The sequence below is a fragment of the Pygoscelis adeliae genome, unplaced genomic scaffold (assembly GCF_000699105.1).
Source record: "Pygoscelis adeliae isolate BGI_AS28 unplaced genomic scaffold, ASM69910v1 Scaffold123, whole genome shotgun sequence".
Classification (NCBI taxonomy): domain Eukaryota; kingdom Metazoa; phylum Chordata; class Aves; order Sphenisciformes; family Spheniscidae; genus Pygoscelis; species Pygoscelis adeliae.
In genome coordinates this window covers 619,032-637,456 of record NW_008824650.1, presented here as the reverse complement: position 1 = coordinate 637,456, position 18,425 = coordinate 619,032, and the positions used below count along the sequence as shown (strand labels likewise).

At 38.3% G+C, this 18,425-nt stretch overlaps 1 protein-coding gene across 1 annotated transcript in view; it reads left to right on the top strand.

Moving 5' to 3' along the window:
• RBM33 (RNA binding motif protein 33) overlaps positions 1-18,425 on the top strand; it is an 84,465-nt gene that overhangs the window by 24,407 nt on the left and 41,633 nt on the right. Inside the window, 2 exon segments of the mRNA XM_009322489.1 lie at positions 16,733-16,892; positions 17,760-18,091. Of these exon segments, the coding sequence (XP_009320764.1) occupies positions 16,733-16,892; positions 17,760-18,091 (492 nt within the window).

The window sequence follows — 18,425 nt, the reverse complement described above, 5'->3', positions numbered from 1 at the left end:
TGGGAATGGCATTGCATGGCCTTGCCTTCTCATATGTTTCTAACTTCCAAAACAAACAAGGCACCTAGCTGCTTCACTAGGCTGATTGCACTTGATAATTTTTTTTTTAGTTCTGTGAATGGAGAGAGTGCATACTTATAGACTTTCTCATCATTTCAGTTTTGTTTTAATAAATTTTTAGTTCAAATGGTTTGCAGAGTATCAAAATAAACAAAAGAATAAATAGTTTGTGCAATATTGCTGTAAATATTTTCAAATAAAGACCCATATATTATGTTTCCCAAATATATAAAACACACAAGAATTATCCTCTGTTAATGTGTGCAGTGTTGAAGGAGGATAGTAGATGTTTGTGAACATCTGTGTAGTATCACACAGTGAATTACTTGCATAGAGATCAGATGTATTTGAAAGAAGCAGGTTTCAGAAACCTTCCGTGACTTTTGACTACCATGTGCATACCTGGTTGGTTTTGACGCAGATATTTTTTGTACAGGATATCTAGCTGAGGAATTGTGATGTCCGTATTTTGTACAGTAACTGAGTTTTTAAATTGCCACGTTTCTTCTGTGAAGTATAAAAAGGTTAAGCAGTAAAATCACAGTTTCATTAAGTAAACTCATGTTACAGAATTTCACCATCAACACTCTAACTGGAGATATTTTTCTATTAAAAAATACTGCAGTTTTCAGAGGAAATAGTTTTCTTCAGCAGCCTTTAGTATTACATGGAGACCTTATTAACATTTTAAAAGTAATTCTAATTTTTTATGAAAACAAGTATCTTGCATTTGTTTTCCTTTGACACTAAGTTGCTTTGCCAGTAAAAACAATTTGGGATGGAAAAGAAATTGGGAGGACAAGGAATATCTGTAAAGGCATTGTAACTGACGTCTTTGAAGTGTGTTTACATCAGTGTAGAAAAAATGGAAATTAATTTTTTTTAAATTGTGAAATTAAATTTTAATTCTGTTCACTTTTGGTTTTGCAAGTTGAGAAGTACAGCAAACCTAGCTAATCTTGCATGCAACAGTTTTTAAAGGGGAATAAAGTAGGTTGAACATTTTTGGTAGGACTCTTGTTCCTTTTGCCTGAAGGAAAATACTGCTTGCTGCCTTTTTATGTAAGCAATGTGCTAGCAAAGGGTCAGTATAATTTGTTTTTCATAAAGAGGAGGAGGGCTAGCTTAACTAAGAGGATCCAGTACTGTGATTTGGTTGCCCTGAGTGTTTGGTTTTTTTTTTTCTACTTCAGCTAGTAACCTGCTGTATGACCCTGAGAAAGTTACTTAATCTTTCCATGACTCACTGAGTTATAAAATGGGTATAATATGGACTTCCCTTTTGAAGTACTTTATAAATTTTGCATAGGTTATCAGTCATGTTAGGATTAGGAATTAAGTGTCACTGTGTACATACCTCATGTTTGTTTTATTAGGTGTAGTATGTTAGCTCTTGTGCTGAAGACAAATTTACTTTGACTTGAACATTTTATCTTGCAGAACTACCTTTTTTGCTCTGTTACATGTCAAATGCCTTTGTGGCATTATAATTCACTTGTTTATGTATAAATGTTGACTTAGAGCAATATAGCAATGGTTAGACAACTTTGACAAGCCATTTGAAAAAGATCAAAGAAGTATTCCAGACTGTAGTTCATTCATCCTTTTCCTCATTGTAGAAGGAATCTCTGGATACGTAATAACTTGAATTTGCTCTTGTTTTTAGGATTGCCTAATCAAAGGATAATAGTCAACTGATTTTTCTGATTGCTTTGTTTCTAAAAAACTGTGGGGTTAGAATTAAATATTTGTAGCCTGCTTTCCCCTTTAACTTTGAACTGGATGGTTTATTTTGATTGAATGTGGCAGAGGTGGAAACATTAACGGTAATGAAATTCTTGCAAGGGAGAGACCTAGAAGTGACTAGTGCCCTAACTGAAGGAAAATTGCCTCCGAGTTCCTATCTTATCTGGGAGAGAAACCTCTCAGCACAGAGAGTCTGTGTGTGCTCCGAATGTGGGAAGAGCTTCAATAAGAGCTAATCAATTGCAAGTCGTAAATCCATTGGAAACCAGGTGTTATTAATTTAGGGCTAATGAAGTGGCTTGTAACCATGTAATGGTTAATTCTTAGAGCCTTTTGCAGAAGGATGTACTTGAAGAGTTGAACAAAGTTGTAATGAGCACGTTAGCATATTGGTGTGAGTTCTAAATTACAAGACATACTGTAGCACTAAATCAGGGTAATGTTGATCGGGATTGAACTGCTTGGAGTTGGGACTGATTAAATTCACTTAACCTTGAATCTAAATCTTAATATTCCAGGATAGGGCTCATTGTTCAATTATTTCTTAAAGCTTAACTCCTGAGATGTTTAGAGAGAAAGTACTAGAAAGGACATAATGGAATGAATCCGTGTTCCCTACTTAGAGTTATTTTAACATTTACAGTAATCTTAAATCAAGCAAGGAAGTTGTCTCTTATTCTGTAAGCGTTCAAGGTGACTTAGTGTGAATGATGTTTGAGAGCTATATTCAACTGACTAGGACTGAATAAATGGTGGATGTGAGGCATGTTACAGCTGAGAAACACGGTGAACTTCCGGTAACTGGGAGTTAAAGACCTGAGCTCTGCCAAGGCTCCTCTGCTTGTCCGAGTTGTGCTCTTCAGGTGGCTGTAGTTGATAGTAATCCAATCTTCAAGCATAGTCGATGCTAGTATTTTTCCAGGTATTTGAATTAACCTGGAACTGTGCAAGTGCTAACTGCGTGTTTTCTTTAAACTGTTTTAAAGAACAGATTAAGCTAGCCTCTTTGGCAGAGTCCTTCTGAAGGTCTTGCTTTGTCGTCTGCCTTTGCTTTAAAGTGGTTAAGATGCTTTTTTCTGAGTTCCTGTCTCAGTGTCACAGTTGGTATTTCACAAATAACAGTCTACTTTGGGGGCTGGAGGAACGTGACAGAAGACTTTATTCATAAGCTAGTTGTATGGGTCTTCTGAACTTTTCACATGTTTTCTGACCAAATTACTAATTCTTGTGGATGCCCCAGTGCAGGTATGGAGCCTGTGTTTTTTCTTGTTACACAAGAGGGAGCACTGTGGTTCCTGTCCTCTGGTGTTTGTTATCTGGGCTAATTTCTCTTTCAACTCCTGCATTCTGTGAAGAAGGATGGGGTAAAACAAGGGAAGAGGAAATTAAACAGAAAATGGAAGAGGTGTTTCTAAACACTTTATACGTAGGCTCCTGCTATTATAGAGGCCACATCATTACTTAATACAAAACTAGGAGCTAGGTTGATGGTCCAGATCTTTTCATCCCTTATGTGAATCCACCAGCACAGTCTGTGTCTGAAATATTTCAGTGTTTGCCTGAAGAAAAATTTATAAAAACGTTTTACTTCAAACATCATTTATTTAACTTAATGAATGCTGAAGTAATACTCGTATGTGGCATGTGTGCAGATTTTTAAGGACATATCAAAGCGTAACGAGTGTCGTCATGCCTACTTTGGGATAGAGCATGGCAGATGGAAGGTGTTTTCACTGTCAATGTTCTTCAGCCAGAAATTGTGAGGTGTCCCTAGCATCCAAATTTGGGGCTGGAGTGGGGCATTTGGAGTGAAGAGGAAGTTGGGAAGAACCTGCTTCACACTGCTCAAGGCAGAAGAGAGGAATTCCTCAGATCTGAGGCCATTCCCCCTCTGTCTCTGCCCTGGATCCTCCCCTGAAGCTGCTGTAGAGAGAGCATAGCCTGTTAACACAACTGTGCATCTTTATCCAGGAGAATTTTCAGGAAATTAGGATAAATTCTGCTTTAGCCTCTCTCCTTAACCTGACACCCTGGGCCCTGCCACCCTGCGAGCTGGGCAGGCATCCGTCCCACAGACACATTTTATTAACTTTAGTCAACGTGAGTTTCAGAGTTGCCGTTAGGAATAGTCTGAAGTGGCACAAAGCACGAGATGAACTGGCACTAGTGTCCGCCTGACTAATTTATGCCAGGAAGGCTGTGATACTTTTTAATGCACAAAGCTTTTCTCGTCTGATAGGACACCTTAGTGCACTGGATACCTTTCAGGTAACTGTTGAATTAAAGTCTGAAAAAGATGAATTGTGTAACATAAATTGTTTTATCCAGTATAAAAATAAGACTTTAATAGAGCAACTTGGCCTCAGGCCCTTGTGAATATTCTACATCGCATGTCTTTTCAGTTCCCAGGGGGTTTTGATGTGATTTGCTTTTGGAACTTACCTTACAATTTCCTTTCAAAATAATCTTTATCCTAAAAAAACACTGGATTTTTTTTTTCCCTTAACCTGCAAAAACCTCAGTAAACTTTCTTTATATTCCCATTCAATGTGCTTCCACTTGATCTCCAGGACATCAGGTGTTGTCTTAAATGGATGCTGTGAAAGGCAGTTGATTAGTCTTGATTCAGTTTTTCTCACCATACTGAAAGCTCTAGTTTGATGAATTCTGAGCTTTCAAGTGTTGTTTGAAATTCATACACTGCTTTTAAACTTCTTCACGCTTTAATCTGTGAGAGGTTTTTAAACAGGTGCCCAGTTGTTGCTCAGAACGGAGGTCGCTGTCCTTCATTGCCACTTGCTTGAAACATTTCTTTTAGACAATGTATTAGTGCTATACAAATTAATTATAAAAGGTACATTAGAATACTATTTACTGCTTTTTCCCCAAAGTGACCCTTACACTGACTTGGATCAGCCTACAACACCATTTTAGCAAACTTGGGTCAGTTTAATGGGTATTATAACGTACTTGGGTCTGTGGGTGTGCCTTTATGTAAACACCTCTTGCAGTATGTAGAAGCAGAAATTTGCGGTGCTTTTGAAAACAAAACTCCTTGCAATAGTGTTTGCTCTTTGTTGTGGGAAATGCAAATAGGGAGTAAAATTTTTTTTCCCATTATTTCAAATTCGGTCGTGAGTTGCTACGAGTGAATAAGGGTTTTAGCAACTAAGTTCATAGCTCATTCTCCAGTACTCACAGTAAGGACAATTTAAACAGTCCTGCATCTGAGTACAGGCAGTTGTTTTAAACTGATATTTAGTAAGTAATGGTATTTAGTAACTAGTACATGTTTGCAACAGTATGTATGTAGGATACAAACTGTTAATGGAAATAAAAAGCCACCTGTGAAAATGATTCTCCTACTTCCTCACAATTATTCTGCTTTAGCTATGGCTTTACTATAATGAATAACAGTAAATGAAATTTTCACTCTATTACTGTGTAGCAGTGGCAGATCACAGGTAGTGTAGAAAAGCATTTTGTTTTCATTTAACAGGATACATGGTATCAGGTGGTGTTGATTGACATTTCTTGGATAGTGCTTTATACAGCATTTCATGCAAATCATGTTTGAATGAGACTGCTGCATCAAATTACATTTCTTTCAGATTATAGCCCTTGCAGATGTGAGACAGAGCTTGTTCAGCAGCTAGCAAAAAGCTTTCATTTTTAACACTTACTGTTTTCACAACTTCACTGCAAAGCCCTATAATTACAGCACTTAAGATAGTGAAGGAATGGGCACTTTCTCTTTTCAGATCTATAAGTAGTAGCAAGCAGATGCAGCATGAGATCCCTCCAGCTGTCAAATATTGTCAGGCTGGCATAGAGGGAATGCAGTTTAAAATGCAGGTGACATAATACCCAACATCCTCCATTTGCTAGTGGGCTTCTGATTAATCACGATTACCATACATTATCATACCATCAAATTTAATCATATCAATGAATTCCCATCTGCAGGAGGAGCAGCAGCAGCTAAAGATGATGGTAACAGCTATTAAATAAGAAAGAAATAGATGGTTTCTAAATGCAGTAACCCTTTAACTTGTCATGCTAGCTCCAGTGTACATGTGCTCTGTAGATATTAAAATCAAACAGAAAACCTGTGCATTTATATTTCATAGTTATTGTCATTTACCTTTCTGTTAAGTAATTGCTATGTAGCACTGCCAAGGAAACCAGAGTTGTAGATTTTTTAATTTTTTTTTTCCCCCCTGTATTAATGATGCTAGATTTTCTTCAGTCTCGGCTTTATTTAGAACCTGCTAAATACAGAATCACAGAATGGTTGAGGTTGGCAGGGACCAACTTGGTCATCTTGTCCCATCCCATGCTCAAACAGGGCCACCTAGAGCTGTTTGCCTAGGACCGTGTCCAGGCGGCTTTTGAGTATCTCCAAGGATGGAGACTCCACAACCTCGCTGGGCAACCTGTGCCAGTGCTCAGTCACCCTCACAGTAAAAAAGTTTTGATATAGATATATATTTTTTATATATATATAACTATATACTGTGATTTTGATATATTTGTATGAATGAAGTTTGAACTTTTTTAATCCCTGTGAGCAAAGCACAAATTTTTATCGAGGCAAAGATGAAAAAGTATTATACATATAGCTATATAGCCATTAATTAGACACTGTTAAAGAGATATTTTGCAGAAGTCAAGACTCATAAAGAAATCTAATTAAAACATACAATTGACTTGTTACTACAGTGCAGTAAGGCTAATCTAGTGCTTAAACACTGAATGGAGAACTAAAATATATTTGGTATAACATTATAGAGTCCTAGATGATAGTATAGTTCTCTTAAGGTATTTTCACTGAGCTGAGAAAACATCCTTTTAAAAGATAACTCAGTACATTCGTGTCATCCCAATACCAAAAAACCCCCAAACTATAAACTGGTGTTTATTCATTTGCTGCACCTTCAGTTCTTGCCATTTCTTTTAGAATGTGAAAGGACAAAATGCTTCATTCATTATAAAAGAGTAAGTCATACTACTGTTTACAGTAAAATGAGTTCCTTTAGAGGAATATTGTGGGTTGACGGTAGGAGACCCAAAAAGGAAAAAATGTTCAGTCCTTCATACGCAACACGTGAGTAGTACTTGCAGGCCCATTGGGAGCTCTGGGTATGCAAAGTTTTCACATCAAAGTGTTTGCAAGGTCGGAGATGTGTAAAACATCCCCAGAATGAGATTTCCTTACAGAATTAAAAATCAGGAATCAGGTATTTTAACTACTGAATAGTCAGATCTGAAATGGCATTTTCTAATACAGATCAAAGTCGAGGTTAGCAGCAATTCTAATATTTGTCTTCTATAAAGCTGGCTGCTGCTTGACTTTTTTTTGTAGCAATCTGAGCATTTTTCATTGAAGGGAGAAGCATCATCCCAAGATATTTATCTTTGAGGTTCTCAGATTGTTTTTAAATTAACTATAACTGCACCTTCAAGCTTGGAGTTTACTGTAGAAATCCTGAATTTGATATTCATGATCCAGTATAGTTCTGACCTCAGAGTTGTTTCTAATTATCAGTGACTTGCAGGTCACCAAGATACACTAGTCAATAAACACTGTAATAATATTTCCATAGAGTGGTCTCTGGTAAGTCTAAGGATAAGGTATGAATTTTGTTAGATGTTTTATCTCAATAGTTCTGAAAGCAGAGGAGGTCCAAAACTTGGGTCCCTAATTTTTACACATCCCTAAAACTGTTAGCTTTCAGCACAAAAATATGCAGGAGGATTTTATTGTCTTTAAATAAAATGATTATGAAATTCTATTCTTTCAAAGGAGAGTTCATCGTTCTGAATGACACTAATGTCTCTTACGCTTTATCTCCAATTTTTATTTGTGATATTTCTATATTGTACTTAATCTTAAAAAGTTAGAGGGCACCAAACAAAAATAATCACACACTCTTCCACACCACACCCCTGAAGAGGATTACAAACTAAAGTGAAACTGAGTCTTCGGAATGAGTTAGTTTGAAACACCTGTTTAAGAAATCACTTAGGTTAGTGCTCTAATCTGAGAGGTTTGGGTTTACTCTTCCTTCAGGCAGTGCAAGCTGCTACAAGTTGTCCATCATGCTATTTCTTACTACGGCCTGTCTTTCCTGCTGGAGACACTCTTCCTTCATCCATAGAAAACAGATGGGAGAATGGTTTTTCTGTACATCAGAAGTGTTAGGAGTTTAAAGCTAGAGTTGGGATTTAGTTAACAGTATCTTTCCTATGCCTGCTGAGTGTTTTCTGAGAATTGTTCTTGAATGGGACCACTTGTCCTGCAGATTTTCCTTTTCTAACATATGTACCTCGATGGTAGGGCAGATGGAGGTCCAAGAAACCTATCTGTGAAGCAATCCTTCTGTGTAGCGCTGGTTGCTTGTGGGCCATTCTGCTTTGTTGCTTCTCTTACAGAAACACACTGAAGTTGTGACTATTTTTGTCTCCATTTGCAACATGAGTATGTCCCTGCTTGATGTATTGGGGAGGATGTCCTGAAACTTGCTGAAAAGGGATACTTTTAATATGAAGTGGATCTAATTTTTAGCTTTAGCCTTCTGAACTGTTTGGGATTGTCTTAGTGGGCTGGGAGTATCCTTCTTGTTCTGTATCACCCGTGTCCTTATTTTAGCTACTTTATCATGAGTTGGCTTAAATAACAAGGGATTCCATGCCTTTCTCTACTTTCTTGTACTGATTTTCCATGATGGCTGAATTCCATTTTGGGACCTTAAACAGTGAAATCGGGCATTGGTGATTTCTCTTACAGGTGACCTGGACTTGTACCTAAACGTCCCAACACACTTTCTTATCCATTGGAATTGTGTAGTATCAAAGAGAAGCTTGTCCAAGTTCTATGGGACATTTTAACATTAAAAATTACTTTCGGCTCAGTTGAGGAAAATATCAACCCATTCTCTCTCAGACTCGATCTGTCTGTAATACCAGGATCTGTGCTGTCCACATACTTGAACCAGCACTTGCTATCTCGTTGCATTTTCCCCTCAGAAAATAGATTCCAGAAGCTTTGAAAGGACTCATGTATGGGTAGCATACATTCATTGTCTTGAGTTTTATGATCGCTCTGAACTTTAATTTTTGTCCTTCTTGATTGTAATGTATTTAAGGCATGAATTTTTATATAAGGACATCTTATAATACTAAATCCATTGGGAAAATCATGGTGCTTGCTGGGTTTTAGTTCACCTTGATGGAATTACATGATTGTCATAGACATCACAGGGACACTAATGAGTCATTTAAACTATATTTAAGGAAATAGCAAAATATGTTTTATTATAAAATTTCAGTGAATCATTCCATTTCTGTATGCTGTGCGCAGTAAATGAGAATACTATGAAACTTGAATGTGAAGAGCCATGGTTTGTGGGATGTATACATTTCTACTTGAAAAATTTTTAACCATATCCAAGATATATGTAGCAGGGCTTCTTGCACAAGAGGATGGAAAGTCAGTTCCTTGCACCGGAAGGTAGGCGTTTTAGGAAAGCTTTTCAAAAAATCTAGTAGCTGCTGAAATAAGAGGATTAACATCTTGTGACAGATGGCCATAGTTTTAATTGTCATAGGTTATAGTGGTCATTATTCTTTGCATTTAAACCATATAAGAAGAATTAACTGAGTGGCCCTGCTTAACTGTCAATGGGATTCTCCTAGCTCTTTGCATTTTAAGTGAGATTAATAAATGAAAACATGTTGTAGAGGCAGGGTGTAATTTATTGAAAGATTCATGAAGTTTCAATGATATTGTTAAGGTATTTAATTAGTCTCATGAAAAAAAGTAGAGTGACCCTTTTAGAGAAGCTGATAAGTCATATAATAGCTGTTAGATCCTCTTTATTCCTTGCTTTATAAGATTAACTTTGTGCTAAGCAATTTATGCTAAGTTTTCCCTTTTATTGGTAACCAAAGTTATCTGTGCTTCATGAATAGATTACTGGTGATAACATCATGTAATTAACAAGAGATGCAGAAAAGTAAAAGTACAATTTGTGTAAGAATTGTATGAGAGAGAATGTTAATTTCTTAACTAGGAAGGATATTTAAAGGGATAAAAGGAAGGCAAAATAGTGCAGTTCTTTGAAAGGATTAAAGTAACCTTATCTCATGTTCTTTCAGAAGGTGGGATTGCCTGAGTGTGTGAAAGTCATGTTCAATGAGCTATTCACAACTCTAATGAATTGTAGAAACAAGTTCGCATTGCATTTTTTTTCCAAAAGTGAATGATAAGGTGTAAGTTATGCCTTAGCTATATTGAATAATCGAAGTTAGTAAAAGGGGAAATTCTGCAACCTGCAGGCATGCAAAAATGGTGTAAAAATGTCAAATCTGAGGTGCTGTAAATTACTGTGTGTGGGGAGGAAGAGTGGGTAGGGGTTGGTTTTTTTTTTTTGGTCAGAGTAAACTTCACAAAATTAAAGATTTAAGACAATAAAATACCTTCAGTGTGCAGTTATCTTCTCCTTTTAAGTATTTCTAAAACTTCTGTGATTGTGGTCTCTTTGGAAATCCACACAGAACCCCATTTCCAATGTAATTTCCTTCTAGACTTCCGTTCTTGTATTAAAAAAAAAGATACTTCAGAATTTTCAAAGTAAAATTATAAGAGGATAAATTAAATGAGAGTTCATCACATTCCTTAAAAACAGGAAGAAGTACAGAGCAAAAATTACTTTCTTTGGTAGTTTAAGAAAAATCTTGATGTTTAGTACCTTGCTCTCAGTGTTCAGGCATTGGTATGTTTTGGTTTTCACAGAAGATAAGAAAGAATGGCCAGAGCTGTTCCCCCTCGCAGCCCACAAAGCCTTACTGAGAAGACTGTTCAAGAGCCCTCCAGCTGTCAAAAATTATGATTTCTCTCGTTAACGCTGGGGCTGCAGGTAGTGGTTTAGAAGGAACTGCAGTGCTGAAGTGGTTGCAGTTTTTGTGAAGGGGTACGTGTCGGTTGGTTAAGGACTTGTAGGACAGACTGTGACATGGTGGGTACATCTGCTTCAGGTCTTGTGCTGTTTTCCGCTTCTGTGCTCTTTTTGTGACTAGCTTTAAATCCAGCTAAAAGCTCCAGTTCAGGAGTCTTTCCTTGCAATTTGGTGCACTTTTACTAAATAATCAGTCTGGTAATTATACTAAATAATCAACAGCAATGATACTAAATCAGTAATAATGATACAAAATAATGAATCTGATGACAATGAGAAGGGGAGAAGACTCTTGCAAAAAGTTACCGTATATACTCTGCCGAGTCTTTCTCATATGGACGTTTGGTAACTCAGTCTTTGGAACCATTGTGTGTATGAATGTGATCCAGCCTTGTGAGGTCTCACTGGAAAGGCACGTAAATATTTTGTCCTTTCCCCCAGGGTCACAGTTGGCCCCAATCTTGGACTGAAATGTAGAACCTTGCAGCCCTGGCTGATCATATGAATTTACAATTCTCCCTTTTGTTTGAAACCTGTTAACTTGAAAGTAGGTATTTTGAAGACTGTGAGATTTATTAAGTAGGGAAGTTTCCTAAAAGGTATAATAATGGTGAAGTAATAGTTAAATTTTTTTTTTGTAGGGAGTCTTAGTTGATGTGTGTACTGAATAGTTGGTTGTAATTTGAAACTGTCCGGATAGCAAAACCATGAAAAATGGGAGTAACTACTGTGCATATAAAGATTTATTATGCATCTATGTTACAGTATGCTTATTTTATCAAAAATAGACCATTATGAAAACTGGCTTTTGCACCTGCTCTTCATTAATTTTTGAAGTTAAATAGCTCTGCGTGGTCTTTTCTACAAAATATCAGAGGCCACTTGGGGGTTATTAGCAGCAAACACTTGCAGAATGTAGAGTTTAACACTAATGGTAAAATAATCCACACCTAGAATTATAGTTTAACTACTGTTAAGTAAAAAAAAACCCACTCTCAAAAACTCTAAGTGATGGAGAACTGTTACATTACTTTGTACTGTTTTTAGGATAGTTAGAATTTGGCATACGTAAAAGTTGTGGTATTAGTGTATTCCTATTAAATTGAAAAAAAAAAGTAATGATATTTCAGAATAATAGACAAGCACCTCATAATTTAGAAAAATATCCACCATAGTTTACATATTTTCTTTTTAAAAAAAAAAAAGTTCATTCATATCTGGAAGTAGTAGCTCTGGTTGAACCTTAGGGTTTTAGTTTCACATGTAGTGTGTGAAATTAATCTGCCACACAATCAAATTCCTGTTAGAATTGTCTTGAAAGCTTTTTCAGACTAAAAATCTCAGCAATGTAAAATCTGAAAATACAAGCTTCTCCCCACCCGTGTTACTGTAATTTTGGGGCAGAATTTTGTTTCACTCTTCAGGGATAGTAGAAGCAAAGCTAGTTTAGGAAAAAAGTGAAGGCCGGTCTTTTTCACGGATGTTAGAAGGAAGAGAATCAAACTAATTTCCTTTTTTTTTTTTTTTTTTTAGAAGCAAATATTGGTAATTCATTTTTTGGCAAATAACAAATGTCTTTGCAATTAATTTTGCATGATTGCCCTTTGGTTATCAGCCAAGAAATGTGATCAGTCATATTTTAGTACTTCTTCAAAAAGTCATAAAGTTAAAATCTGTTCAGTGATCAAATAAGTGGATATTTCTTAGTGATAATTATCTGTATAGCATGCAGCTTTACTGTGGTGTGATTTATGTCAGCCGTACTTCTGTAGTTTTGCCATTTTTGAAACACTTAGGTTTCAAAAAGCCCAACCCTCTGTTCCATTGTGCATGGAGTTAAGTGCTCTGGCAGGGAAGGGTCATTGTTTCAGCACTGACAATTGTCAGCACAATCCTGACATTGAGAGACAACTCGTGTTCATTGCATGACATAAAAAGGATCTTCGTGTAACTTTAAATGCAAAATGGAGAAGGAGGGTTGGCTTTAGGATTTGAAGGTGTTTGTTATCTTTAAAAACTTCTCAGCCTCAAAGTTTAACGGGAATCTTACTTAAAAAGTGAAAAAAACCCAGAATTCTTAAATGTGAGGGGTGGAAAAAAAGAGAGGCGCCAATAGGACGAGTTCCAAACTTCAAATAATTCCTTCTTGCTCTGATTTTGTTGGAGTGTTTTGGAGTGATTTTGACCCAAACTTGTGTTGTGGGATATACTTCTATGAAATATACCACTAATAAAACTAGAGCAAAAAAATATTTTCTTGATGTATCTTGGTGGGCATTTGTTGGGATTTTTGGATACCAGCTTTTGGATAACAATTGGATAACTGTTAGTTTGTCTTAAAATCAATGAAAGTATTTAGAGGACAGTAAATATTTGCTTCTTAAATTAAGCTGGATGGACACCTTTGGTACTGAAGGGAGCTTGAAGTCAGTATTGCTTATATTTTTAACACTGAAATATCTTGCTGGTTATTGGTTTCTGTAACTTTTCTGTAAATAATCTGTAGTCTCTTTCTTAGATCTAAAATAACCTTGTATTACTCAGTTCTAAAACTTACCTAAAGCTTATTTCATAAGGGTTTAAAGTTTCCTTATGATGGGAAATATAAAGCTGCTCTCAGCGTGTGTAGTACTACCAGACTTCTGTGGTTTGAACCAAGATGATGGGCTGGTAGCCTGCCTCATTTTGAATCATTTTGGTTGAAATTTTCCAAATACTTTCATTCCGATATTGAAACGGTGGAAAAATACTGTAATGTCCAAGAGAGTTATTTAGAAATGTTTTATTATTGCTCAATTTTTCAAGGAAGAAAATTGAGTTTGGCTGCACTGAGGATGTTTTGGTACATAAAAGCTGTATGAAATTCAACAGGCCTTCCCATGCATTGGCAATTCAGGGCTGCTTTGAGATGAGGTAGATCTGGGCATAACAAGGGTATGGGTTGGCAGGAGGGGGAAAGCTGGTACGAAGAACCGTTTATTTAAAATACAAGTAGAGGATCTTTTTCAACCTGTGCTCTCATTTACTTCTCCTTCCCTGTCAGGAAAAGGAGGGGAAATTGCCTGGACTAAGTGTACAGGCAGGAAAGGCAGGGTCTGGGTGGGGCAAATAGGAGCTCCTGACTGGCTGCCACAAGACCAGACCCACCAGCTTGGAGTCAGGGAGCTGGGAAGCTGGGTCCATGGTGGGATTAGGAACCAGCGGGCAGAGTGAAAGACGTGATGGGGATGAGGGAATGTATGTGAAGAGCAAGCAGGACCAGGAGAACAGTAAAGCTAATTGGACAAAGAATTAGTATTGGGGAAGATGCTTGAGACTGGGTTACAAATTTGGTCATAGAAGTGGAGATGCCTGCTTATTTTTTGGCCTAAGCCTGTATTTTATAGCCTAGCACTAAAACTGAAGTTTGGGAGTGAGGGGAGAGACTGATAAGGATCTGTTACCTCAACCAGGGCAGAATACATCGAGTTTGGAAGAAGCAGGTAGAGGAGACTATGGTCACTGCAGTGCCGTTTGGAGCTTGGAAACAAGCCCAGCCAGATCATTGCTGCTGCCAGTTCTTCAGCTCGGGTGGCAAATATGCGGTGCTTATGCTTTATTAGCCCAGGTTTCAGTAAGTTTCCACATAATTTGTTTTCTGCTGGCTTATTTTAGAAATATCTAAGATATATGTAGGCATATATTGTGTCTAGAGAAAAATACAGGGAGAATTTCAGAGCTTCTAAGTCAAGCTCTCAGAAAACAGGAAAAAGCAGGCTGTCTCTCGAGACTGCTTTCTCTCCCCAGGTACAATATGTTCATGTGACTACGTGTGGTAAATAAGATGCAAGATAAAAACCATCTTGTGTGAAAACTGCCCTGATGAACTGGTTTCTCCCCTGCCTCTGTTGCAATGACCTTATGAGTTATGCAGTGATAAACTAATAACTAGATAGCTAAACGTCAGTCAGTTTGCAGGCTGCCTCCCTCAAGGCCGTGCGGCTTGCAGAAGCACTGTGTGTTCCCTAGGATGGCTGTAAGAGCAATGCTTAGAGAAATAGCTTTTATCACCAAGGCTTCCAAGATGAGGGAATGCATTTAACCTTAGTTTGAACGTACCTCTGGCAGCTCCTATGTGCAGTGATGGTAGAGGTGCATTTTGGGAGCGAAGGGTCAGGATCCTCAAGGTTTGCGTTCAGTTGCTCTTTTGGCAGGCAGCCAGCGCTGTCCTGCTCAACACAGGGAAAGGGCAGTGCAGTTGAACAGCCTCGTTCAGCTAAACCTGAACCGATTTGGATGGGACAAATAAACGTCACTTTCTCCATCCCAAATAGCTCCCTCTTCCTCCAGCTGCTATTGTTTGCAGACAGCCTGTGAAATTCAAAGGCGTTAGTCTCCTCTGAGGTGGCAAGAATATTTTGCATTGGTAACTGTTCACTTGCAGAAGCATAGCAGCTCCTCCTACAAACAGTATGTATGTTATGAGGACTGTCATGCTTGAGTATAATATAATGTCTTTCCACTAAATGAAATACCCACAGGAGACTGGCTGACTAGGAGCACTGGCAATGGAATATAGATGCTTTAATCTCTGGGAACAAAAAATATTTACAGTTGATGGCTGCATAATGGCATAAAATAAGTAGTCACGGTCTTGCTTCCAAATGAGAGGTCTTAGTATATCACATATCCCCGTTCAGGTGTTTTCAAGAAGGCCACAGATTTAATAATGGCTGTGATCCTTAGTGCCTCTCTCATCTACTTGTTTAGGCCTTGCCAATCCCAGTTGTATTGTGCTGGTAGAAGGGTGTGAAGCAGCTTTGTCTTGCGCTACTTCGGTAGTAGACTTCAGTTTCCAGGGCAAATACCCATGTTTGCTGTGTGAGAAATTCGTTTCCTAAAATGCTAATATTTTTGCAGTACAAATAGGATAGAGCGAGACTGCGCATACTGTTGGTGAGGGCAGCTCAACAGATAAATGATAAGCCACTGCGACTTGGTTGTTTGGTCCTTTGCTGATGACCATATTTCAGTCTAGCAGGGAGTGTTTGCTCCGAAATCTGTTTTGGGAAGCTTGTCTTCAGCAATGGCAAGCTTTAAGGTGAGCATCAAACGTAGACAGAACAGATGTCACTGCTGATTTCAGAATCTGTGTAAAGAGGAAAACAAGGATGTTCTTAGATTATTTTCATTACTTATTTGATTTACTCACACGTAATAAGGAAATGTTTGTTAATGATTTATGTGAGGCATAGCTTCTTCCAGTTGTCAGAGGTTGCCAACATATTTTGTCAACTTTTGATATAAAATGAAAAATTGTAATAGTGTGAATTACTCAATTAAGTGTGGCTTCTGCAAAGTTCTGCTTTTGGATTAACATCCTGCTTTCTGCAATACGTAAAGGCTCACTTAACATTTAAAAAAAAAATTACTGGAGGAAAGAAAATTTTGCACTCTTGCATATAATGCTTCAGATGCTAAGTTGTGAATAGGCAGAAGTGTTACTCCTGTTTCTTTTGAAAAATGATTTCTTTAATTTTCTGGATGCCGTAAATTGTCCTTCCCCCCTTTTTTTTTAAGTAAAGCTGCTTCACTTCTGTAGCTTACATTTTACTGAATTGATGGTGAAGAATAGCATGGTTTAAGAAGATAAATGTCAGGAATGTCTTCTAAAGTAGACATTCCGATTTTTTTGGATTAACGGGAAAGAAGGTCAATAATTGCATGGATTTCAATAAGCTTGAGAAGAAATGGGATTCCTGTGGTGCTAGTGATTATTAAAACGTTGTGAATTCATTTCAAGATACTGTACTGGGGTTTAATATCTCTTCCCTTGTGAAAGAATAACTCAGTAAGGGCTGCCAATTTGTACAGATGATGGGAGATAACTCATAAAGCAGTTGTGTTTTTAGGAGAAAAAAGTTATAGCAGACAACAGATAAATTCCTGGATGGTAGTCTTAATCTCAGTTCTGTCTTATTAAATAGGGCCCTCCAGACTTTCAGCAGCACACACCTGGACCAGTTCCTACCAACTTCTCCCAAGCCCCAAGGCTGCCAATCCAGGACCAGTGGAGAGGGCCACCACCACCGCCACCACCACTCCCTCCTCCGCCTCCTCAGGAAAGAGATCCTTTCTTCTTAGCAGGTAGGCATTTGCATTGCCATTAACATACCAAATCCACTTTTGTAAAGTGGGTATGCAGCGTGAGTGTGTATCTCATAACATGAAGTGTTTGAAAGAGCCTGACGACCAGAAGATCCTGTTTGATGTAGCCAGACTATACACGCCAGAAATTCCAGTGGTCTGGTATCTTTTTCCTTCCTTGATGTAGTCTCATGTCTCCATCTGTAACTACCATCAATCTATGTATTTATGCAGATAAAAAATAAAATTAGTATCTAAGTGATTGTTGCAATAAAATCGTTGTGATTTGTTGCATTTTGGATAACTAGTACTCTCCATACACTTTGGCTTCCACTAGTAACTCTTTAAACCATCTGGACTGTATGTGTACAGTAAGAAATCTGTTAAGGTTAGCTAAAATGATACAGCATAGCAAACAACATAGGTTGTGTGTGTATGTAGATACGCATATATATGTAATGTGCATATATAATATATATTTTACACACACACATGAAATATATAAAAACTTGCTAAATATCTGGTCAGCAAATGGCATCAAAATTTTGTGAGTTCTTGCATGTTTTAAACTCTAATCCCTGGAATCCTTCATTGATTTCATTAGAGTAGAATTTTTAAAAGGTATTCCTGATTCCAGCAAATTACCAGTTGTGCTGATCTTTCAAGCATCAGTTCTTTTTATACACAGGTGGCAGAAGCAAGAGAAATGTAACCTTGAGGGTAGCTCTTAAAATTAAAACATCTCATATGATTTTGCTTTCTACAAATTTCAGGTTACTTTTCCAAATCAGAATAGAGCTTTGTGTTTTGCAAGTGTGTTTGTGTCCCAGGGAGGTTATCATTTAAGTACTTGCCTGATTCCCACAGATCCAAGGTTTCCAAGCCATCACTTGTTTGAGCAGCGAAGCCCCCCACCACCGCCGCCTCCACCGCTTCTCAATAGCGCGCATCCTGTCCCTGCCCAAAATCCGATGCCGTTCAGCCAGCCCGGGACAGCATTTAATCAGCAGGGACAACAACCGGTGTTTCCCAGAGAGCGGCCGGTACGGCCGAACATGCAGCCTCAAGGTCCTGTGGGAATTCTCCACTTCAACCAGCCGGGTTCAGCAAACCCGCGGCCGTTCATGCCTCCGAGGCAGCAGTTCCTGCAGGCTCCGGGACAGCCCTTCCTCGCCGCACACACGCAGCCCAGCATGCAGGTACAGGCCTACAAGGAATGTGTGAAGTGGCCCGGTGCTGCCTTGTAGGCTTATAGGGCTAACGTCACTAAAGTGGAATTATTTGAGATTACAGGGATGAGGCAGATGGACCTGTAACCCTTTATTGTTGTGCCTCAAAAAGTGACTGATTTTCTCCCCGGTTGCCAGCACTAACGTATTTCCGATAGCGAGCCTGCAGCCCGGCCCTGCCTCATTAGGTTCCTTTAGCTCCGCGGAGGTAGGGAGAGCGGCCCCGGCCCCGTCAGCGGCCCCGGCCCCGTCAGCGGCAGGGCGGGGGGGGCCCCTGCCGCCCAGCTGGGGAGGCCCGGCGGGG